At 45.1% G+C, this 24,686-nt stretch overlaps 1 protein-coding gene across 2 annotated transcripts in view; it reads right to left on the bottom strand.

The window, feature by feature from the left end:
- Nucleotides 1-24,686, bottom strand: part of magi1b (membrane associated guanylate kinase, WW and PDZ domain containing 1b) — a 126,779-nt gene that overhangs the window by 17,760 nt on the left and 84,333 nt on the right. The window contains exons 7-18 of one of the 2 annotated variants that reach the window (XM_070901917.1): nt 24,522-24,557; nt 21,159-21,216; nt 20,122-20,255; nt 18,858-18,876; nt 17,639-17,659; nt 16,690-16,713; nt 16,593-16,609; nt 16,150-16,335; nt 15,331-15,990; nt 6,107-6,138; nt 3,449-3,695; nt 16-107 (exon numbers count right to left, since the gene is read on the bottom strand). In XM_070901917.1, the coding sequence (XP_070758018.1) occupies nt 16-107; nt 3,449-3,695; nt 6,107-6,138; nt 15,331-15,990; nt 16,150-16,335; nt 16,593-16,609; nt 16,690-16,713; nt 17,639-17,659; nt 18,858-18,876; nt 20,122-20,255; nt 21,159-21,216; nt 24,522-24,557 (1,526 nt within the window). Of the gene's footprint in view, nt 1-15; nt 108-3,448; nt 3,696-4,333; nt 4,337-6,106; nt 6,139-15,330; nt 15,991-16,149; nt 16,336-16,592; nt 16,610-16,689; nt 16,714-17,638; nt 17,660-18,756; nt 18,877-20,121; nt 20,256-21,158; nt 21,217-24,521; nt 24,558-24,686 lie in introns of both variants that reach the window. The other variant, XM_070901918.1, reaches the window with a different exon arrangement.

The following is a 24,686-nucleotide window of genomic DNA, read 5'->3' as shown; positions in this document are numbered from 1 at the left end:
GTGCGAGAGACTCACCGGCTCTCCTGGCTCATTGCCTCCAAGGATCCTGAAGCCGAATCCCGTGTCCTTCCTCCACAGGAAAATGTCCTGCTCCTGGAAGTCTGGAACTGTAAAATCAACAAACCACCGTTAACATTTCTGCATTAATACCAACAGCCAGCCCGGGGGACTTGCTGTGCCTGCACCACTACAAGAAGAGTTCAGCATTAGCATGCCGTTAGTAATTTAGTGTAACTCCCTCAATATCACCCTGTTCAAACTTTCATGCAATAACTTTGTCATTAAGAAGGCTGCAGGGCCAAAATGGATGCACCCATTGTTCTCAGGGAATGAAACCATCCGCCTGCTTATGTCAACATGCAAATAATCTTCCTCCCAAATGTTCCAAGCTTTGTCACTAAGATAGCACTTTGCACAAACAATCTGTCTGGTTTGCAAGCCGGTTTCTTTGGGGAAAAGAACAAACAACTGATCCATCAAAGGATTCAAAGGATCTATTTTGGGTAAAGAGCATAGGTATGGAGCTTAAATAAACGATCAAAAGTCAGACAGGCTGCCAAAAAGATTCAGAGCACCCCTCATTCATTGGACCCATAATTAGAAATGATCAAGCTGAGATTTCTCTCTGATGTCTGAAATAGCATAGTTTCATTTTCTTTGTTTTCAGTAATGTTCCCATAGACTGGACATTTTCACTATTCAAATGGACTGCTGTTTCTTTTATGAAGTGATGTGTGACACGCAACTCCATTTCCACTCTTCCTCATGTTGGAGAGCACTTCCCACCCGACAGAGGTGCTAATACATGCTGGAATAGGCTATATATTATTGAGCAGAGTAAGGCTAGTTCACAGTCCACTCTCACCCCCAAGAGAAAGAAGCGTGTGTGTGTGTGTGTGTGTGTGTGTGTGTGTGTGTGTGTGTGCTAGTCACTAGAAAGGTGCTGTGCTATAAAAGAGGCATTGCACTGCAGCGAATGACAGCTCATGGTTCATGTAGCAGTGGAGATGAGGGGAGCCTCAGGGGGGCTTATGGGGAGCCAAGGGAGAGACGGAGCAGTGTGCATGTGTGTGGCCTCATCCCGGTGCACACATGAGCATCTTTGCTTTAAGTATGTGTATATTTATTCACATATGCATGTATGTGCAGGCTTTTGTATGGTCACAGCTGTGTTGCTCGGGCTGACAAACATGCACCTCTGAGCAAACTCCCGGGGGCGATTTCCTTTTGCTCCAACACAGACCACTGCTGGCAAGGCCACTAAAGCCACTAAAAGGCGGCAGGGTGGCAGAAGGCATAAACAGCCTGCTTCCAATCTGTTCCTTCAGTCAACAGTTAAAATCCCTGCGGAACGCGGCCATCTCGTCCAATCTATCACAATGTAACTGTGGAGGCGCTGAGAAAGGAAGAGTCAAAGGCTAACTGTCACAATCTGCACCTGCACTCAGGAGGGTCCACTGCACAATTACACTCTGCTACTGTCGACTAATAGATCCATAAGATATTCCCACAGTGAGACGACTGCGCGTAAAATCGATCAATATTTTACAAAGATGGACGAACATGTGCAGAGCTTTGAGCGAGGGCCGCAGAAAAACAGGCACGGGCGGTTCAAAGAGTGAGGAAATTAAAGTGGGAACATGTTAAAACCAGACAATAATAATCCAAATGAAGGCCAATAAAGCATGAGCGAGTTTCCTACCCTCTCTGGCCTAGATATTTTAGAGCAGGTTAATGCTGTGTGAGGTTTTTTGCGGGGGATTTTTCTGCAAATGGAAATCGTTCACCACATGGTATGTTTAAAGACCTTGATCTCAGCAGAACTTTTCATTACAGCGAATGTTGCGTAGAGAAATGTCTCCGCCGTAGCCGAGGCCTGAGCCCAATGGGGTGCACGCAGCAGGATTTTAGGACGAGAGCTCAATGCAGCGCGAGGAAGCGGAGGATTTACACCTGCTGGCACCGGTCAGCTCCTCTCTACTTTTCTGTACCTCAGAATCCCTTCATCTCCCGATACTCGACCTTTCTCTTATCCCAACGTTTCTCTTGCGCTCTCCCTCTTCATTATCCTTTGTGCCTTCTTTGCATGTTCTCCCATTTGCACTGAGCAAACTGGCTTAGGCAATTTAGAAAAACCCCTGTTGAGACTCCATTACCTTAGGACAGGTATGTGGACATAATCCCCAACTTAGTTTTGGTTTCTTCCACTGTCCATCTCCATTCTTTATTTACTTTTCAAATCAAATCTGTTGTCCTCTCAGCCCCCATGGCAGCACGCCAACTGGCGTCTTCACCACTAGCCCACGCTCAGCTCTTCTTTTCACATTGTTCTTCACAGGCATCTAAATAATGAAAATCCTTGACAAGTGGTGCCTGGGAAAGTGATTAGATGTTAAGGTTTCTCAGTCCTTACAGACTCCTGTTTTTTGTTTTTTTTTACTTGACAGTGGATCTAAGGGTTATTCTTTTTAATTGGAGCTATCCCTTTGCTTTGGCAAGGCTACACAAGAAGGAGGGATATATGCAATCCACTGACATCCACTTCACTATAGCTGCTAATTATACGCCCATGTGCCTCTTAAGGGAAGTCTAGTGTAAAAGTGTGTCAGTGGTACCTTTGTCGACAATTGTACCAAAGTGGCATCTAGTAGCTTTTAAATGACTGGACCGAGAACATGTGGGAGAGTACTGCTTCTAATGCTGGTCGGAAATGACAATAAAATCAATGCTAACTTTGTAGCTTTGAAGAACTGCTTTACAGGAATAACTCAACTTTTTGGGAAATACGTTTCTTTGCTTTCTTGCTGAGAGTTAGATGTGAGGATTGATACCACTCATGACTTAAGCTAGAGCGAGCACGCGATTAGTTTAGCTTAGCACAAAGACTGGAAGCTCGCCTGGCTCTGTCCACAGTAAAATAAATCTGCCGACCGGCTTTAAGGAAAAATGTTACAAATTAACATGTGTAACATCTTGTTCGTTTAATCTGCACACAAACAGAAATGTAAAAATAACTTTGAACAAAATCAGGCTAGCCGTTTCCCTCTACTTTGTGTGTGAGCTAAGCTAATCGGCTCCAATTTGTAGTGCTGTTGAATTGTATTGAGTTATACTGACAGGTGTCACTATTACTTACCCCACCCCATTTATATCAGTGACGGTAGGCTAAACACCACTCTGTACAATACAATACACTTCAACAGCACCACAAACAATATGAGAAACCACATCCCTCTCCAGAAAATAACCACGAGCACGAAAACAAGGACGGGTCTATGTTGCTTTTGTTTAAGAATATAAACCACTTACTTACATGCACAAGACTTATCTCTTATCCCACATCTTGCTCCAGAACGTGCAGTACCATTTTAAACACACCAAGGTCTCCAACGAGCCAACGGCCCCATGCAGCCCTCATCCAACCGCCACCAAAAATGAATATACTTACGCCTACTTTCATACATGCTCCTGGACTGGGCCCAGATCTTAAAGGGGTCCGGTTTTCTCTGGATGGTCCCGTCTGCTGAGGAGTCCTGGGGCGGCAGGCCTGGCAGGGGCTGAGAGGGGGGCGGGGGAGCGATGCTCTCGCTGAGAGGGGGTGCCAGGGACGGGTGCACGGGCGAGTCTGTGTGGGCGCTCCGGTGGCTGGAAACGCTATGCTGGGAGCTGTTCTGACTGTCCTTTCTTGACAACTGCTGTTGGAGAAGCAGATCAATATCATTTGACAATTGAAAGTCAAGGAGGCTAAATTGAGAGCTGACAAGACAGGAAGAGACAAAAAACAACAGGTTATTGCATGCTCAGCAGTGGAAAAACAAGAGGAATCGGGGTTGTGGTTTGTGAGAGAAGAAACAGTGGGATGAAGATTTGAATACAGAAGGATTTTGGATTACAGTTCAAAAAGATTGAAGATTGCTGCTACTTTAGGGCAAAAGGAAGCAGAATAAAAGTGTATAACGTCAACTATTGTTGTGTTGCTACCTTATTCAACACAAAGAATAATCAAACTGTTTTATTCCGAGAATTATTTTAGCATACAAAAGGGAGAAGAAAAATAAGACCTCAATGGTTTCTCATGATTAAGTCATTCAGCTGTGGGAGAAAAAAAAATGCGGCTCAACTTACAAGGGTACATTGCCTATTCCTTTTGTTTAACAGAGTGGAATGTATTAACAAGGAGCTGCATCCACTGCTGCATATGGAGAGATATTCACAGCGAATAAAGCACTCGTGGGGTTTGAAACGAAAGGGAGGGTTTTTACTGGGGAAGCCAGAAATGTAAAACTCCTCATAAATTGCCACTGGCCCCTCAATAACATGGGCACTTAAGCACCTGCTCAAGGATTTGAGGGGAGCGGTGCTTGAGCAGAGTAAAGCACATACAATCCTGAGCTCAAGTACAAGTACACTGCGAGTATAAGTAAAAAATCCTTTCTGTGACCCTAGTCACAATATCTTTCTTTGCAGTCCCGACTTCGCCATTATGCTGCCGATTTCAAAAAGAAACCAGGCGAAGGGAAAGGGTTACAGACAGAGCATGAGAAAGAAAGGGAGATATTTTAAGACAGTAAGAGAAAATGACAGCAATTCAGTCTCTTCACATCATGTGACCTCCCAGTACTTCGGATGCGGTGGACAAAAATACACCAGGAAGGGGCGGAGGCAAGTGGCTCATCTGTTCTCAAATATCAAAGTGTTTGGCCTTCAAAGTGCAGCCATGGCTTCAATAAATTCACTCATTACTCCCTGAATCAGCCTCCTACACCTCTGCAATTCATGTTTATATTCATCATCCTTGTTAGACATAAAAGAAGCTTGACACTTTAGAAAATACTAAGTCAGAGCTATGGATCCAGCTTGCTCTACCAGTGTTCTGAGCGTGTAACCTCACTGGGTTGTGTGGTGAAGTCAAAAATCAATGGATTCATATAATTACTCACAAATGCAAGCCGTGTTTGGTGCTAAAGTCAGACCTCGGGACTAATGCTTCCCTGACAGCAAAATAATTTTTTTTTGGTCACTTTCATTCCATCAAACAAAATGGCGCCTCCATTAGCCAATGAGGCAGCACTTTTTCTTGTTTCCCTCTCAGTTTGATGCACAAAAAAGTCCAAATCCTATTCCCCTTTCAAATGGAAACAAATCTCTTGTTCTTGATGGATCTATTAGATTTGACCTTCTGCAGTCATTGTGTTCTCCCTCTGTGCTCCGGGACTGGTCTAATACATTGGTTTCTCTTGCTCCAATAACTTATTAAGGAGACAGAAGATGGGAAGCAGGGAGGGAGGGGGAGGGCTGGAGCAATGAAAACAAATCCTTGCTGCTTCCTCAGTATCAGCTCAGCCCTGCCTTCTCACCAGCAGGCCACACTTAGGTTCAGTGCCTCGATGCATCACAGCATTAGCAGTCATCTTCAGTGTGTTTTGTCGCACATAAACAGCCAAACATCATGCATTTACACTGTTATCATTCTCAACTTATCACCTCTGTTATGTGCTATAAGAATGCTATACCATCACCATTATCACCCAACACACTACATATCCAGCACCAAATACCACCACACCTCATTCCCCAAAACTTCATCTAAACGACATCACATACCCTCCTAGTGTAATCTCTGTACGGAGGGGCAGTCTGAAAATCATCCTGCAAAACAAAATTGACAAACACACATTCAGTGAGACACAGTCAACAGGGTCCCTCCATTAATCTGGCATACATCACAGGATGAGGCCATCTCTCAGCTGCGATCATACATTCATCTCTCACGCTGCAAGCTTAGCACCCAGCGCGATGCGATCATCAGCGTGTTAGCAACCCAGCTCACGCTGTGCATCAAAGCCCCTCGCCCAGCCCCCGCCAGAGAGGAGGGGGCGCTGATGTGAAGCCACCGGGACCCACCCCCGCACAGCACAGCATCCCCCATGTCTACAAACAGACCCACAACATCAGCACAAGTTGCACCGCACAGAGATGAGGCAGGAGAGGCAGAGGCAGCGAAAGTGAGCCAAACACCCCGCTGTCAGATACACCATCTAGCTGGAGGACAGAAGAGTGAAGGGTGGATGGGAGAGGAGAAAAATATAGGAAAACAACTACTTACCAGTTTTGGGCTCTTCTTTGCAGGGGCCACCCCTGTGAAGGCAGGCAGAAATGGGAAGAAGAAAAAAGGGAGAAGGTTACCAATGTAGTTGTAGTACAATGTCCATGTTAAAAAAAGGAGAATGCAAAAAAAAAAGAAGAAGAAAGCAAGAGAAAAACAAATAACGTGGACTCCAAAATAATGTCACAACAGTGCTCATCTAGCCCTCCTTCTCCCTCCTTTCCTCTCTTTCCCTGCTTGATTCCTTTGCCGATCCGTGGCTGGCGTTTGAGGAGGAAAAGAGGGGAGGGGAAGGAGGTGTGTGTGTGTGTGTGTGTGTGTGTGTGGGGGGGGGGGGGGGGGGGGGTGCAGGCAGCGCGATCTATCTGCATCACTGCCGCGGCCAGCGCTTGGCTTGACTGGTGCAGCGGAAGAGTGGGGCCAGCCCCAAGGGCTAACCCAGCGCTCGCTAGACCCTGGCTACCCGACGGCAGCGCGCTTGTTTGAATGAGTGTGTGTGTGTGTGTGTGTGTGTGTGTGTGTGTGTTTGAGGGAGGAAAGTGAGAGTTAAGAGGAAAGGACAGAATCCTGGAGAGCAACTAAGCCTGAGAATAAAGAGAGAGGAGCAGAGAGGAGCAAAGCGAGCTGTGCTCTGGAGTTCCTGGCCGTAGCATTACCCATGGAGAAGGAGTCCAAGATACTGAACATTAAATTATAGGCAACCGTCAGTTCCCCTCTTACTGAGACCATCTTCCTGTGTCCGCTGAGCGCCGCGCTCCGCTGTCGAAGGCTCCAGCATCTATAGGCAGTTGCCGTGTCCTCCCGTCTCTCCCTTTCCCGCTGCCTTTTCCTTTTTTTCCCTCTCTCTCTCTCTCTCACCTCACTGCACACTGTCCTCCCTCCCTTTTCTTCCCTCAGCATCATCACCCACCGTCCCCTCCCTCTCTCTCTCTCTCTCTCTCTCCCCCTCCATCTCAGTCTCCTTCCCACCCCTGGTGGGAAACATCCATGCAGCTGCACACACACACACACACACACACACAGGCGGCTTCGTGCAGCGCTCCTGACACAAAACGAAGTGTGCTTAAGGTATGACAGTCGGGTTTCTGCGTGAGTGAGCAGTGACCAGGAGTATCATCGCAGAAATATCATTATCACAGACAAGCGCACAAAGAAAGACAGACGGACGACTGAAACGCTAACACAGCCTGGATCTAGCCAGGGAAATCTGCTCCTTAAGCACATCGCTGCCCTCTCCCCCTCCCTCCCTCCCTCCCTCGACTCTGCATGAAACAAACAGTTGTATGAAGTTATGGAAATGAGAACGGGAGAAGGAACGCATGAAACAAAAGAGAAAATGCAAGACTCGTGTGTGTGTGTGTGTGTGTATTTACCTGTATAATATTCAAAATTCAACAATGAGTGGAGTTTGAACCACACACACCTCTGACATACAATAGGAGTGTGTAACACATGTAAAGCATGAGTGAGACTAGGCGGTGTCTGATCCGAGAAAATGGGCCACTATTGCGTGTCAATCCTTTAGGGCAACTGAGAGGATAAGATCTCTCTCACTCACACACACACACACACACACACACACACACGCTCTTGTCTTCTTTATCTCTTCGGCATCTGCGTTCATTCACAGCTGACAGCTCCAACTGTGTTGCGTCTGCAGCTTTTTTTCCCTCCTCTCCTTCCTCTCTCCCCCCTCATTCTCTCCCCTTTTCACCCCCTTTTTTTCAATCAATAGGAATCATTCATTCACAAGCGCATAACAATCCCCCTAAAATCAGACGCGCAACGCAGATGCACGCTATCAATCCTGAGGTATTCTCTCTGGGCTAAGCACGCTGTCAGCCAAAGTGTCAGGCTGGTGTTTGATTATCCTTTATCCAGCCACTGCAACTGATCAGCTGCTGCTGTCCGTCAATGTCTCTCAGCACGCTCTCTCTCCCGGCCTTTACATCAGACACACTGATACGCAAAAAAAGACTCAGACTTGATTCAGGTCCTCTGTGCTTTTTAAATTTCACCTTGAAATCGATATATTTTACCGTAAAAGCAATACAACTCAACTAAACTGTGAGGCCATGAATCCCTTTGACAAATACTTAGAAACAAACCAAAAACAAAGAAGACACAACAGTACGCAGGCCAACACTACATTGGTAGACAGAAGCAGTTCTATGAGGGGGGGGGGGGGGTTGTATGTGTGTGTGTGTGTGTATGTGTGAAGCGCCACGGTGTGTTTGAAGCTCCCAGATCAAAAGGTATTGTGGATGTTTGGGCCAACCTCCAGTCCCAATTACATACAAGAGGGAGGACAGAGCAGTTTCGGACAGGTGGGCGATCTCGGCCGGCCTACGCGCTGACAGCCCGAGTGAGAGAGCGCCGACTAAATCCTCAGCGCCTCCAGCTCTCAAATAATGGGCCGGGACCACTGTGGGACCCCCCAGCTCATTTTATGCTGCTTACTAAATCTTAAATTTTGTGGTGAAGTGACGGTGAATAATGAAGGACTGCTCAACCTACGGGGCACTACATTTGTATAATGTGTGTTTTTTTTATGATTAATGATATATCAACTGATTATTATGAATTCCACTGAAGCCGAAATAACAAAGTATCCAGTATATTTGAGGATTGCAGTACATTTTTTTTATTGAGCTTGACAGAATAGCAGTCATCTTGTTTCAGTGCCGGAGGCAAAACTCCATGAATTTCAGCAAACACAACTTGTTTTTTTCTCTGTGTGACAGTCCCACAGCTGGTTGAACTCCAACAGTTCGGGTGTGTGAAGACAACACATGGGGGAGTCTGGAAATAAGGTGTGGTGGAATAAATGCAACTATACATTAGTTAAGATTGGTGCACTGGAAAGATGAACTCAGCAGAGCATTGCTTCCAAAGGAGCTCTGGATTGATTGTATCGGCTGAACTGGGTACAGGTTGACAACAGGTACCGTACCCTCGGCTGAACGCGCTCGTGCAGCTCCCTTCAACAGATAGGAACTGTTGCAACAACCTGGCAGCACAGCAGCCACTAAACGGAAGCCATTACTAAGCAGATTATGTTGTCTGTCCACAGTGCGTGTGTGTGCGTGTGTGTTGGTAGATCTCGGCTAGGAGTGATGGCTTCCAACAGGCAGGTCCATCTGTCACCGTGGCGACAGTGCCTGGTGACCGTGGGGAACTGACAGACGGTCTCCAAGGAGCGAAAGGCTCACATCAGCTGTGTACATCAGCAGCCAGGACGTGACAGCCCTGCAGAGTACAGCTTTATTTAGCTTGCCTCTACGTGTGTATGTAAACAGTGAAATTAAATGTGACAGAGGAGCATGACAATGTAGCTAACTAGATGACCAGGGAGAGCATGCATGCCAAAAGTAAAAAAAAAAAAAGTGATGGAAGAGGGCAATTTTTCATGCTTTATTATCAAATGATTACTGAGGCACTGCATTGAGCCTCCTTTCTTGAGGCAGGGGTGAACTCCCCTCCTCCCACAAATGCACACATCCACCCAGAGGAGACCCCAGTGCAGATTATCTGCAGAGCATTGTCATAGAAACAAAGGATGGTGCAATGGTGGAGATTTAGAACTCGCCCAATAGCTATGGAGGTGTGAAGACATGGGAGATTGGTTGGTGGGGGTGGGGGGAGGTGAGGGAGAGAGAGGCTCACCTTGTCCCTGTGCAACAAGCAGTGATTCACAGGCACAAGCCTCTAAGCAAGCTAAGAATGAGCGGAGGTGAATCGTGGACTCCTAGCGGGCAGCCCGCTCCCCCATCATTGCTTTTTCGGGACTGCAATGCTGTTCGTTATGGTGCCATTGGAACGTGCAGTCAGCAGAATTTTTAATGTGAAGTGGGCAAAAATACGACGCTTCCTGCCCATACAGAGAATTGATTTCCTGCTTTGGTCTGTGCAGGGACCCATCATCAACGTTTATCTCTTTCTAATGGGTGTGTACAAGACTGTCTACATTATACAGGGCCTCGTGAATGTGCCTGCCGGTAACTGTGAGTTTGTTTATGTAGGTTATGTAAGTTCACAATAATTGTGTTTTTGTGCCCATCAGTGTGTGTCCTCAAAGAACACTGATCCGAGGAGTGCTTTTTGACAGGAGGCATTTACAAGCTGTCGTTTCACTTGCCCAACATTATGCCAATAGGAGCTATCTGGTGTGGCAATTATCCACTCGGTGTTTTTACCCTCTTTAAGTCACGCATCCATGAAAAAACAAAGGAAAACGCACATTTTCAGCCCCCTGTCTGTCTCCAAGGGTACAATAAATCTCTTTCAAACTGCTCTTAAAGGCAATGAGGGGAAACGCAAACAAACGTAAACAAAAGGAAACATACCTTCTTGTGCTTTAACCCTATGGATGCTTTGGAGATGAATGCTCTTAAGAGTTTTCCCAAGTAACCATGCAGATAATCTGAGGTCTCGGACATGTCTTTGGGCGTTCAGCTTCACAATTATTCAAAAGGGGATAAGGAAAGTAGCTGTGCAGAGGAGGGGAGTTCATCAAATACACTAACATCTGCAAAATAGTTCTCGCCTCTTGTCTGTTTTAGTCCCTCAACCTGCCATTTGTCCGTCCGCCAGCTACGTGGGAGGAGAGAGAAAAAGGTCCACCTCTCATTCTGAGGGAGAGGAGGAGTGCGAGGCCTGATTGCCCAACAGGGACTAATGTGTCACTGTTGATTGATGGGTCATGAAGTGTGTGTGTGTGTGTGTGTGTGTGTGTAGGGGGAAGCAGAGCATCATGGGGGTTTCTGTGCCGCTCTTTCATCATCTCTCTGATCCTTCCATCCACCGTTCTCTTCCTCTCTCCCGTCGTCCACTGCAGCCATTTTTCCTTCCATTTCCTGTACATGGCTATGAGCACTCGCTGGAGCCAGGCACAAATCACCTTGCATTCATTGCAGCACCTGCCAGGCCTTACAAACCGGTCAAAAAAAGGAAGAAAAAGGAGTAGAACGCGACACTACATCCACGCTGAGACAAATGGGCTTCATTTTTCTACAGCTGACTAATGACCTGAGCTGCTGGGCTATTGAGAGGCTGCTTCTCAGAAATTCAACACCCAAACAGATTCTAGCTGACAAAAGGCTGTAGAGCAGGTGTATGTGTCCCTAAAGACCCTGTAACATTTACACCTTTTTAAAGGGAACAGGGGAGAGGAAATTAGCGTCTGTGTTACGGCAAGACATCAGGGGCCAAAATGAATTATGTCAGCGCATCAGTGGGGGCAGGAGAAGACAGGCAGGGGAAAATGAGCACATTAGAGCAGTGTAATTAGACAAATGAAAGAACGATGTATCACGAAACACAGACCTGATTGGAGTAATAAATCATGCCCGTGTGCTCATAGGCAGTACATCTCAGAGTACAAAATGTAGAACCTCTGAGTCTTGTGTGCTTAACCTATCAAACACCTCACCAAAGTCTCATAACCTGACACTCCTGACCTGTGGGTGGACCAAAAAGGGTGAAATAAAAAAGGATCATACATAGCAAATGTAGCTTGCTCAGACAAAGAAGATGAGAGCGAAAACCCTCAAATGAGATTCATATTGTCAGTTTTTCACACCGAGATCCATGAATCGCAGTTTCAGCACACTGTGGCTGGTGTAAAAACACACGATCATATTTTCGCACAAGCTGACTTGCGCACATGCTCACACACTGCGAGAGGGGTGAGGGGGCACACTGTTGCGCACAGCAGCCTTAACGATTGCATATCCCCGCGCGCTGGTCCTCAGGGATCGGCTCCCATCTTTATGTGGGCGAGTGGGTGTGAATCTGCATACTTTGCAGTGGGGGAATAGAAACAGAAGAGGGGGGATGGGGGGTTGGAGGAGGAGGTGGATCTCCACCAATTAAGACTGTACCAGGGTCTTTCTGCTTCGAATCTATAATTAGATGCACGGCCGTTCACGTTTGATATTGACACAGAGTGTGTGTGTGTGTGTGTGTGTGTGTGTGTGTGTGTGTGCCTGCACGCACAAGCGGTGTTTGCTCAGTGAGATTCTTGATGGATGGAAGGAGAGTGAGAGTAAAAGAGAGCACAAGAGAGAAAAAGATGTATGTGTATGATAAGCAAAGCTGACATCAGGACCCCAATTAGAGTCCAGTGTGCCTTGCCGCTACTGGTAGAGTGAGCCGAAGTGAGAAAGCAGTGAGGAGCGTGAGAGCGGCAAAGTAATTAAGGCACCGTGTCTAGAACCTTGGTTTATGTTCTTATGAGTGCAGCTGTGTGTGTGTGTGTGTGTGTGTGTTAGCAACACGTATGATATGTGGGTGGGGCACTGACACAAAGAAAAAGTATATGATGTAAACAGCTTCACATGGGAAATCTGACGGACAGGAAATGTGTGGGAATTGGGGTGTATGTCCATAAAGCTTTGATGGAGCCACTGTAGCCCTGGTATCAGTTCTTTAACTAATTCATTCACTAAAATTAATCTTTTTCATTTGTAATAACACAAATAGACTAAATGATCTAAATTATTTCCATCTGCTCACATTGTAAACTGTATTGATCAGCAGATCTAAATAAAGATAGTGCTGAAACAATTAGTAGATTAACTCATCATCATAAAATTAATCCACAACAATTTTGGTAATCGAGTGTTTAAGTAATTTATCAAGCAGAAATACCAATAATTCTCTGGTTGCAGCTCCTCCAGTGTGATAATTTGCGATTTCATGTCTGTTTGATTATTTATCGTTGGAAACTCAACATCTTTGGGATTTAGACTGTTGGTTGGATAAAACGACATTTGAAGACGTCATCATTGACTCTGGGAAACTCTGATTCACTTTCTCCTGACACAAAACAATTTATCCATTGATAGAAAAAAAGAGATGAATCAACAATAGATATAATCGTTAGTGGCAGTCTTAGATCAAATATAACTTTGGTTGTTCACATATCTTCAACAAATCGCATTCTCACACATGCACAATCCATGTCAAGATGCTAGAAAGGCGTATTATTGAGTTTTCATCACTAGTATCAATATGATAGAGCTTTGGTATCAATACAAAAAAATGCTTTTTTCGATACCTTGCTTTGAAATCAAATGTTGTCTAAACACGAGCTGCTGCTGTACAAGAGCTTTACTTCAATGAATACAGTGGACAGAGGATTCAACGGCAGGTGTCAAAACTTGACAGCTTTTTGTTGGTACCAAAAAGACATGGAGGTTTGGTATCCAGCCCTTGTGTGTGTTACAAAAATAAAAAACAAGTCGACACGCTGTACGAGTCCAATTTGTACTTTGGATTACTAATTTCTGGCTCTTCATCAGAAAGGTTCTTTGTAAAACACACAGTAGCCATCACTTGGTACTTACACTGCAAATAGAGAAGTGCAGTGAGCAGACTTTTGTTCTATTATTAATCTGCACGAAGTACCAGGAAGACAGGTCCTGCTATAATACACTATATATCATATTGGCTTTCATATTGTTTCCTGTGTTTGTGTTTCTCTGCTGACTGGCATCCTTCGTAAACAAACCATAAGTAGGATAAAACCAACCATAAAAAGGCATCTAGTAATGCTGGTTCAATTAAATAGCTCCATATGCATTATCACCATCCATATCTTTGTCTTTCAGCTCGGTGCCATTCCTTCTATCACGGTCATATTTGTCTGTCTGTGGCTATCAGAGCCAGTCACTGCGTTAACACAAGCCCAGCTGAACTGCCTTCTGTGTTATTGACAGCCCATTAAGCCCCTGCCCATGATGAGGCGGTATCACTTTATGGGCTTGTGTACACTAGCATGATGAAGAAATGCTACTCATTAGCAAAAGAGGTTTGGTCTGTGTGTGTTTGGAGTGTGGGTGTGTGTCAAGAAGCGAGACAAACAGAGAGTGTGACAACGTGGAGAAAGAGACGGAGATACAAATTGAGACGGAATCACACATGTAGATAAACAGACAGACACTCAATGTGGGACTACAATGCGATTTGGCCGCCATTCATCTGACCAATTTCCCTTGACAGTTCTGAGCACTTAACCCTACAGAGCAGATAAACTGCACGTGTGTGCACACACACACAAAAACCTTTTAGTTACTTGAATTAATAAGGCCCAAGGCAAGCTATGGACAGTCTGACAGAGAAAATAGTCCAATTACTTGTATCACACAGTGCGTTTAGAGCTTTGGAGGTCTGCGAGTCTGAGGGGGATTGGAGGGAAAATACCGAAATTCAATCATTTCAGTTTTATCCTCCATTCACAGTTGCTTTGTTTCCATTTAGTGCTTCTGTGCGACAGTGATTTTCAATCAGAAACCATGACAAAAGCTAGGCGGTGCACGTTGAATAGCTGCATTCACATGCTGGTGCACTGTTTTCACTGGATTGACGCTGACCAACTAACACGTATGTTAAGCTCATACCAAGCCAGATAGCCAGGTGGGCGGATAAAAGGCACGCCAGCACAATTGGTGGCAACTTTAAAGAGACTAGCTTTGACATAGGAGTACACTAAAAGCCTTGAATAAACTAGAAGTGTTGTCAACTAACAAACACAGCAGGCAGGAACAGAGGGAAGTGAATAAGAACCTGGGCAGAGAGAGAGAGACTGAGTGTGAGACAGACTGAAAATAAAAGAGGGAGAATATTCAGACTCTCTGACCTGAAACACAGACTAAACCTGAGTTTCACTCCCGTGTTCACCCTTCTTTTCATAGTCCCTCCATCTCCCCTTTTTACTTCTCCTTCCCTCTGCCTCCTTTCCATTTCAAGACAGCTGTAATGTTCTGACTGTCAATGCTATTCAGTGTAAACACCTCACTCTCTCTTCCCTCTTCACTTTCAGCTAGGCCTCAAATGTTATTTCCAGAACTTTCTCTGCGGCTCCTTTTCTCCTTCCATACCATAATTATCCCTCTCTCTTGCCTTCTTTACAATCTCTTTTTTGCTTCCCACATCTATTTACATGAATAAATAAATGTGTGTGTCAATAAAAGAGCTCTGTGTGAGCTGGAACAGCCCGTAAGGCAGAAGCCTATTATTTTTTTGTCAACAGCATCGAGCAGATTCATGGGAAAGGTTTGTTTTGTTTTAGCAATGCTTCAACATATGGACACATAAATGAGAAACCGCCAAATAACTTGACACCTGTTTCCTCATCTCCATCTGCTCTCATCAGTTACAATACAAACGACAAACTCACGGAGACGACAAGTCTACATAAGGAGGGATCAGCCTCTGCTCACCTCTCTGCACCAGCATGGTGACCTCGCTGCCTTTGGGACACTTGCTGAGCAGGTCGACCACCTGGTTGTGAGACATGCTCTGCACGTTTCTCTTGTTCACCTCCACGATGATGTCACCCTCCTTGAGGCCGCGGCAGCGTGGGTAGTCCACGATCTGCTTCACTCGCTGCCCTCCACCTCCGGGGCTGTCGGCGATGGTAAAGCCGAAGCCCTTGTCTCCTTTCTCCATGTGTACAGTGATGAGCTCGGGTTGTGTTGCGATGGACGAGGCCAGGGTGACCACGTCGCTGGGGTAGCCGTGCTGTGAAGAGGTATCAGACGCCACCTCCGCCGAGGGGCTGTGGGGTCGGGGGAGGCCATTGAGGGGTGCCCCGCCGTTGGTCGAGCCGTTGTTGTTGTTCTGACTGCCGTGGCTGGGCGGTGAGTCATAGCTATTGGGGGCCTCCTGGCCGTTGACGATGATTGGCTCTTTGTTTTCTAGAATGGCCACTGAGGTCACCAAGCTGGTGTTGGGGTCATCGGGGTCAAAGGGCAGTGGGTAGCCACGGCACAGCTCCAAGTTGACCATGGAACCAATTGGGATGGACTGGAAGATCTTCACAACTTGGGCGTGGGTGTAGCCGAGCACACATGTGTCGTTGACGCTCACGATCACATCACCTTAAAGGTGGAGATGAGGGAGAAGTTTATGTTGTATGCAAGCTTGTTTATTTGATACTAAGTTTTAGCTTCCTTGCTTATACACCATTCAGCATTCAGACAATCAATACAGCAATATTCAAAAGCAGTATTCCGTCTTTATAAATTTAGCACACCAACCTGTCTCCATTTTGCCGTCAAGGGCTGCAGGTCCATCTAGGACCAGGCTCTTGATCTGTAGGAACTCGTCTGGCTCGTCGCCTCCCACAACAGTGAAACCGAACCCCCGGCGGCTCTTTTTCAGCTTGGTATTGATAAAAGTCCCCTTCAGCTCGGATCGGTTGCGTGTAAAGAAAGGCTTCCCTCCTGCACACACAAACACAGATAATTCAATTTTGATCATTCTGATGCGCAGATTGTAACTGGATTAAGCCGCTTTGAGTTCTGCTTACATGTCACCAAAAATGCTAAAAGCGCTCTCGGTCTGGTGAACCTAGACTTCAATAAAATGCTTTTGCTCCTCAAAAACATTAATCTAAACACCCAACTAACCTTTACTCTTAGTGATCAGTGCAACCGCTTAAAATGAGTATAATGGCTATTGGCCATGGATTGGTGATCACTCAGTGGGCGTGCTCCTGTCTGATAACATGAATCAGTGCAGAATCCCAATCAATCCTCCTGGTGCCGCCTCCTCTTCCCTGAAAAGAGTGCCTTGATTCTGGGTTTGAAGTTGGGTCTAGGCTATGGGCAGTATCTAGCAACTACGTTTGATTTCATTATCTGATTTATCTGACTGGATGGACAAAGAGAGCTGTATATGATGCTTGTAAAGGATACTGTACCTGTGCTGACTAAGGCTATATTGATTACCCGTACTTGAAAGTGCATTCAAAGGCATTGTTCAAAAAGCAGCCTGCACATCAGGCAGTTAAAACATCAAAGAGGATACAAAGCATGATAATATATCTATTTTAACATGGTGCAAATTGAATAATGCTATCTCAGCTTCATGATTGGCTCCTGTGTCTTTTTCACTTTAAATGGTGGTCTTGTATTAAAAGATGTAACAGAGGAACTAGATTTTTGAGTAATGAAATCAAATGCCAGCGACATCCTTAATTCATCCTTAATTCATGAAGGTCACATGATAAAAGCCTTTGTATGAGAGAGGGCTCTGCCTCTCTCATACAAAGGCTACTGAAGTACAACCTCATCTGCCAACAAGACATCTTTATCGTTCAACACTGGCTGTGAAGGTTCAATTAACACAGAAATATCTTAAGTCTTAAGTCATGACAACGGCTCAAAGACTGCAATCGAAACCCAATTACTCAGTTATCCTTTTTCTTCTTGCTTTCTCTACCTCATTATCTGGCGTTAGGGATAAAATGAAGAAAGATATGAGATGGAATCAGTCTCAATCTAAAAACTGAGGGAGGTATTCATCCACCGTCTCCACTGTGGAGGATGGAGGGGAACAACTGTTGAATACAGGGACAGGCTGAGCTCTAGCCGTCTATTTATAGACATAACGTGAGCCAAATAGTACAGAAAATTACTCCAGGAATTACTTCACACAAATGAACAAAGAGATGTTGGCAGAGGTGAAGGAGAGAATGAAAGCGAACAGGGAGAAGGAGACGGAGAGAGAGTACATTAAGGAGACGGGACCACAGGGGGATGTGTGCTTAGTGACCTGCAGTCCAACATAAGGTTATGCTAGTGCTACAGTTTATGCATTCAATGAAAAATGCATTACCCTTGGAGTCAGTTGGTGTCCTTGTGTTTGTGGTGTTTTGCGAAGTGTGTGTGTGTGTGTGTGTGTGTGTGTGTGTGTGCAATGCCTTTGAATAGCATTTTTCAGAACAGAAGAGATGTAACAAAACTGTGAACATAGATGGCAGCTTTATCCACAAGGGATCCAAAGATGTAAGAACAGACCAGGAAGCAGGAAAAACATGAAAGTCGGGAGTTAGATAAAGAGATTTCAAACGACGCCTCTCTGTGGAGGAATGTCAAGGCCTAGGACAGTATAAAAAAGAAAAGTCAGAGGGGGTGGGAGACGCAGAGTGAGGTATAAAGACAGAGAGATGGACAGAACCAATAACTGAAGCAAAGCAGAGTGGCGGGAGATGAGACAAAAACCAGCGAGACGGCCATAAAATAAAGACATCGATGAGGGAAAAGGAAAAGACGGCCAATAGAGCAGCAAAGGGAGAGTAAGAGGGAGCGACGGGGTGAGGCACTTAATTCTCTGCCATGGCTGTGCTAATTAGACAAGCTGCTAGTGGGAGGCTGGTATAAAAGGAGCTGGCAACCAGGAGAAGGAAAACACACAGTAACGGCTAGACGCTGTGTCTGTAGGTGTGCGTGTCGCTAAATGATGGGTGAAATGATGAGGTTCCACGAGAAGTAACATGTGGCCACAGTAAACATTGAGGGAGCATGTATATAAAATAAAACTGTGCTCGGCAGAGTTATATCTGGTTTGTCGGATAGGGAAAATAAAAACGCTGTCTGAGTGCTCGCTTGGAAAAATGAAGTCGATGTACATACCAGATGAGTTGAATGTTATATTTTATAGTGTCAATTCATAACTGGTCCACCATCATGAAAACTCAAACACGGCCTGAGGCGTCGGCTCAGGAAAACAAACTATACTGTGAGAGCTGCATTTGGTTTAACTCATAATAAGTCTCTCTGGGTAACACAGCCTAGAAACAGAACGAGTAATCCTTTTTTTATGAAGTTTCAAACTTTAATTCTATAGAGATGGGAACTTACGTTTTTGTCCCATTGCGTTGGGCACTGTAGGTCCTGTCTGAGGGTCCCTGTAGGTCTCCTGGTGGTTGGCAGCATAGCTGGCCAGTGGGGCCCCTGCCAACGCCGAGTCCTCGATCCATTCTGCAACAGCAAGAGGCACATGTTCTCTAGATGGGGTCTAGACAGGTGCACAGCTGCCCTACTTGTCGAAGAAACCAGGGCTAAGGGCTCTGGGACAACATGGCCTACTGTGCTCTGTGTGTCGGGAAATAGCCATTTGCCTTTCTATGAAGCTGGAGGAAATTGTGAAGGAATAGGTCTCTGGGAAAAAGATACATTTCCTGGTACGATGTCCTGGTATGATATTCGGTAACAAAACCTTCCCACAGAACAACAAGTGAATGGCAGTGGTTCAAAAACTCTGACCACCAAGATATAATGTGAAACCTACATTACAGTTTCACATCTCCTCACCAAGCAACAGTAAGATAACATGTAAGCACAAACACTAAGCTTTTAACACTGTTTCACGTCTCTCTATTGGATAAAGATGGAGGTGTGTGAAAATAGAGCGACCCATTTCTTCATAATGGCTAGCATGTTTGATGAATCACTTTGTTACGGCATCACGGCACCAATCAGACTACAACCTTCATTAATATTCTTAACATTGAGATAGAATCAATGCAGACGTGGAAAAAGGGGGTAAAAACCTGCTTGAAGGTATTGAGTTTTTTTGTAGCGAGATTGAGCTTTCAGACGGGGGAAAAGTCAGCAGGTGATCGAACGGAATTGAATGGTTTCTGCTGAATGAGCAGAAGGTGGAGCGCGATAGGAGGGTTCCCATGTGGGCCGGCCTGCATTTACAATTAATCTCTCTGCGGGGTGTCCTGTGAATGCACATGGTTTAAGACAGGAAGCAGAAGCTACCTAAAGTTACCCATTGGTTGAGTTTTGGCAGCTGTGCGAGCTAAATCCTCACCGTTATCATGGTTGGTGCTTTATTAAGACATGACACAAATAAGGAAAGAGACTCTCTTTAGCAGGTAGAAAATTTTCAGTTGGAGCCAAACTTACCTGACTTCACCTAAGAAAAAAAAGCTTTCAAGTTATTACCGCGAACAAGTATCCGAAAGCAACACAGAAAATAGAAATTAACTTCAAAAAGGCTGCGTGGTACAGCCGCAAATAATAGTTATGCCTTTATGGAAGGGCACTTAGCAAATCATAAGGCAGTAGCAGGCAACATCAAGTACTGCAGCAATTATTGCTGTAAAGACACAATCTCAAACACAGACATACAGAGACAGATATGCAGACAGCTCAGTCACACACATGAATAGAAAGAAAGGAAATGACGCCCTTGGTGGGGGCTTGTGAACGAACCTCGGATGTAGCGCTCACCTTCAGGTGGCTGCTGGCTTTGGGGCTGAGGCTGCTGGGGCTGCTGCTGTTCCAGCTGCCGGCGCCTCTTAGCCTCCAACACTGGATTCTCATACTGGGTCTTCCTGTTGATATGACTTTGGGACGATGAGTGGATGGACGTTGAGGAATAAGAAATGAAGGACAGAAGGAACGAATGATGGAAATAGAAAGCAGGATGTTGGACAAGAAGTAAATACCAGCAGGAGAGGGGAGCGCAGCAGGGAGGGAGAACAATGAGGATAAGGTAATAGGAGAGATAGGGTTAAGAGAGGGAGGGGAGACATGGGGATAAGCTTTGATTAATACACAGTGGCAGTATACACAAGCATCCATCCATACTTACACAGAAACACCCACAAATCACATCAAATAAATCCCACTGGTAATGTCTTATTTCACAGAAACTGCAAACATGTTTCACATCTCACACACCAACCCTGTAGTTTTTCCTACTAACCTACCAGCACAGAGAAATTACACCTGAAAGCACCACATTATACAGCAAATGAAGGAAACGGTGAATAATGTCGGTTAGGGAAAAAAAAGAAAATATTGCAGAGACAAAGAGGGAAAAAAATAGAAAAGCCACAGCCTTGAACCCCCAGGTGCTGCTTTGAACAACATCAAAAACGCATGAAACATATTCGTATTAATGCTGAAGCCGAGGGGCTTCACACAAGATGAGATACACACACACACACGCTGCATGTTTTCCCAAATGACAATGACACAAACAAAATGGCCTACATTTTCCAGTACACAAAAGACCAAAATAGCAGAAGTGAAATCTGGCTGTGACGTCTTGCAGCACAGCAGTACATATATTAGAGCTGCTCCTATTTACAGTAAGGTCAAGCAATTCTGTTGTTTTGAATGGAAATGTGTGAAAGCATTTCCATTTTTGTGGAAAAAGAAGAAATGTAGAGAAGGCCATTTCTTCTTCTTTTTGCATGTCCTTGTGTGGTGTTGGGTGCCTTCACGTACTGTACGCCACTTACTCAACATAGTAGACCCCATACACTGGATCGTCTATTTTCTCCCATCCTGGTGGAAGTTCTAAAAAAAGAGAGAGAAAAACAGAGTAAGACAAGAGGAAACGAGGAAAACTCGAGGCTGTGAAGTTGTTGGGGGCCATGTATTGAGACATTAGAGGCCAGTAGAGACCTTTCGCCTCTCCATTGTGTCTGCCTGTCAGTCAGTCTCCAGGGCCAGAGTGACTCAACACCTTCACAGGCTGTCTGGCTGTCCCCCCCTCCCCAGCCCCTCACACTGCTGACATTTCCACACATCGGATAAGAACAGAGCAAGACCCCCTTGGGCAGGGATGGATGGAGAGATGAAAGGGAGGTGGGAGAAAGGAGTGGTGAAGGGGTCAGAGAGAGGGACGGCGGGGAGGACAGAGAGCAGGAAGGGAAAAAGAAAGGAGGGGAGGAAACCAGGAAGGAGGAATAATCCAGGCTTTGAAAGCACAGTAAAAAAACGCTTGATTTGAAAAGACTATGAAAATGACATATGTATTGCATAATGACATATTACCTTTTCTTTTCTCACCAATGATAAAGAATACAGAGCACAGTTCGTATTAATCTGACAGCTATATTAGTGAAAAGGTACCTGTCCTTGGCTAAACACAATGACACTGTGGCTGTGGTCTCTCTGTCTGCTGAAGTTTGTGTCCTTCATTTTGTTTTTTGTTTTTTTTTCACATAAGTCGCCCTATTTTCGTGTGAATGCACTGCAGACCTGTCTTCACCTGTGCCAGCTGCTGCTTTTGCGGACTGAGGCTGCACCTCGACTTGACTGAAAACCTGGAGGAGGCATTGACAGCAGCTGCTTACTCACAGCGATGACACTTTTCACAGACTTTCTACAGAAAGTTAAAGTGGGATTCATCGTAATCAGCGATGATTAGGAAAAGAGATGAATATGACTGGGCCCACTTCAGCAGCGTGTAATTGCCCGATGGTGCAATCTTGCTGCGTTCCTACAGTGTTTGCCAGAGAGAGTGATGCCATTATCTCCAGCAGGGCCATCTGACTCACTTCTATAGTCTGATTACAGCACCATTGATTATTGGCTGGCCTCCACATAGATAATGTCAGAGGCTTCTAATTGGCTACAAACACAGATTGTCCAATAGTCCTCTTTCCAGTGATGTACCAGTTTTACATATTATTACCCTCAGCCAATTAAGCCTCGCCCTGTGTGCAAGTAGATGGTAATTACAATCATCCAACTTGGAGAGCCTCCCTATGCTTTCTAATGAGGAGGGCCCTTAGTTGGAGTGGAGTCAGCAGCAGATGGAAAAAAAAGCCAGATGGGAATGTTTAAATTTTCTGTACATGACACACACCACTACAGATTACAGTTTCTCAGACCAGGCAGCCATGACTTGGAAGCTAAAACGGATTTAGAGCAACCGCGGACAAATCTGCAACCAGAGTCGTCAATTTGACGCTTGTGAGCAACTCGAGTTACTATTATTCCATATTTTCTACACCTGCTAAATGCAGCTAACACGATGCAGCACATGTGGCTAAAAAGGAACGCAAGGTTACAGCGTCAGTGTTGTTGTACAGGGTGAACCCACAAAGCGGGCACGGTGAATTATCATTCAGATGTTTTGAACTGGAATGTTAAATAGAACGCCGTCCCGCCTCGCCTCGCACAAAATTTTAATCACCCACTTGATTTCACACTGCACTAGTTCCGCTCCTGGAGGAGCACCTGTGTGTGTGTGTGTGTGTAGTGAGAGAGAGCAGAGAGAGGACGTTGGGTGCTGCAACCATCTTAACAATATGGTATACATTTCAGTGAGTGGAAATGAGAAAGACAAAGAAATCTGTCACTCGATAAGCAGCGCCTTCCTGTCACCCATATACAATATATTGTGAATTCAAGGCGGGGTCAAGCGTGATGAATTACATGTTTAACTGTTTGCATCTCATTCTCTTGATACAGCGTAGTGATTGATTTCTCTTGAGTAAGCGTGTACTACAGAGAGGCACTTTGTGTGAGTGCGAGAATGTGTGCTGGCATTCATGAGATGCTCGAGTCTGCTCCTCCTCCGAGAAATGAAGTTAATTGCGTGTCTTTGCCCACCTGTATTGGATTGTGCTGATCAATAATTATTGAGCATGTTCATCCAGTCGAGGGCTGTCTCACAGACAGGGGACTCACAGTGCATCGTCAATGTTCTGTCTTTGTCATGTTTTTATTGTAGTTTGCTGAAAACAGCTGCCTGCTGCTGGAAAATAAGAGCTAAAAATAGGCTAAAAGCAGAGTGACATTTTCTCTGCGGGTGACCTCTTTCACATTACATTTAGTGATTTGTCTCAATGTTAATATAAAAATATTGATTAATGCAGCTTTAGCAGATGATGAAAAAATATTAAATTAGGGCTCCCTGACCCTGGGGCTAATGAACACCTTTCAAATCCTATTCTACAAAACTGGAACTGGCTACAAATCAAGTTAAAAGAGGCTTTTTTTCAGGGAGGTTTCATTTTTTCACTTGACAACAGCAATATGCATCAGTGTTATTCCAAAAAAGACAAGAGAATAATATGAAATGTGTGTATTTATCAATATTTTGTCCCTGTATTTTGATGTACCTTCAGGTCAGGTGAAAACGCGTTAATCATAAAGGGCTACTACTATCATTAATCAGATACCTCCCCTTATGGAATGACATCATTCATTATGCGTGCATAGCGGTGCAGGGCACAGTCTCCAGACACCATTTATCCTGCACAAGTGGCTGCGCTGCTGTGTCTGATAGACTAGTTAGTGCACTGATGGGCCTCAGGAAAAAAGGCCTGTTGCCGTCTGGCTCAGACAGACACCCATTAGGAAATCACCATTAGAACAATCTTCCTCTGATCAGCCCTCGTCTCTTATGTATGAAATGACGCTCTGCCAATGTGTGAGCGTGTGAGTGTTTGTGTGTCTGATGGCATGTGGGTAAGTTGACAGTTGTGTTCAAGGCTGCTTGTCTGATCACATACAAGTGTGTGTTTGTTCCAAATCAAAGCTACACACTGAGTGTAGGCGAGATGAAAGGTCAAATATCTGTCAGCGTGGCATAATGTCTCATTTCTACATGATTTTAGTCATCTTCATAGATATCTCTCACCAACTGTCAAATGACTCTGTATGAGCCACTGCTGCTGCATGTATTTATGTAGATGTGAAATATGAACTGTCGTGACTCTATTACCTTCATTTCCACATTTCAAACTATTTAAATTCAGCTGAAACAATGAATCAGATGTGCGCAAAAACCAAGGTGACACTGGTGGATGTAGGGTTATATATCTGTGTACCAGCAGGGTGGTGTGAAGGAAGAGAGGAGATCCTACCTAGGTCATTGTCCAGCTCCTCTGTATGTACCCCTTCTGCTCAGCGGGACGGACACAGCAGCACAGGATCATTGTTAAAGGGAAAGAGAAGGGGCGCGGGGGGGCAAGAGAGGGAAAAGGTGCACATCTGTGAGTCAGTTAACAACGTCTGGGCAATCAAAGCCA

The sequence above is a fragment of the Enoplosus armatus genome, chromosome 3, assembly GCF_043641665.1.
Source record: "Enoplosus armatus isolate fEnoArm2 chromosome 3, fEnoArm2.hap1, whole genome shotgun sequence".
Lineage (NCBI taxonomy): Eukaryota > Metazoa > Chordata > Actinopteri > Centrarchiformes > Enoplosidae > Enoplosus > Enoplosus armatus.
Note: the sequence above shows the minus strand (reverse complement) of the source record. Positions and strands in the feature narration are given on the sequence as shown.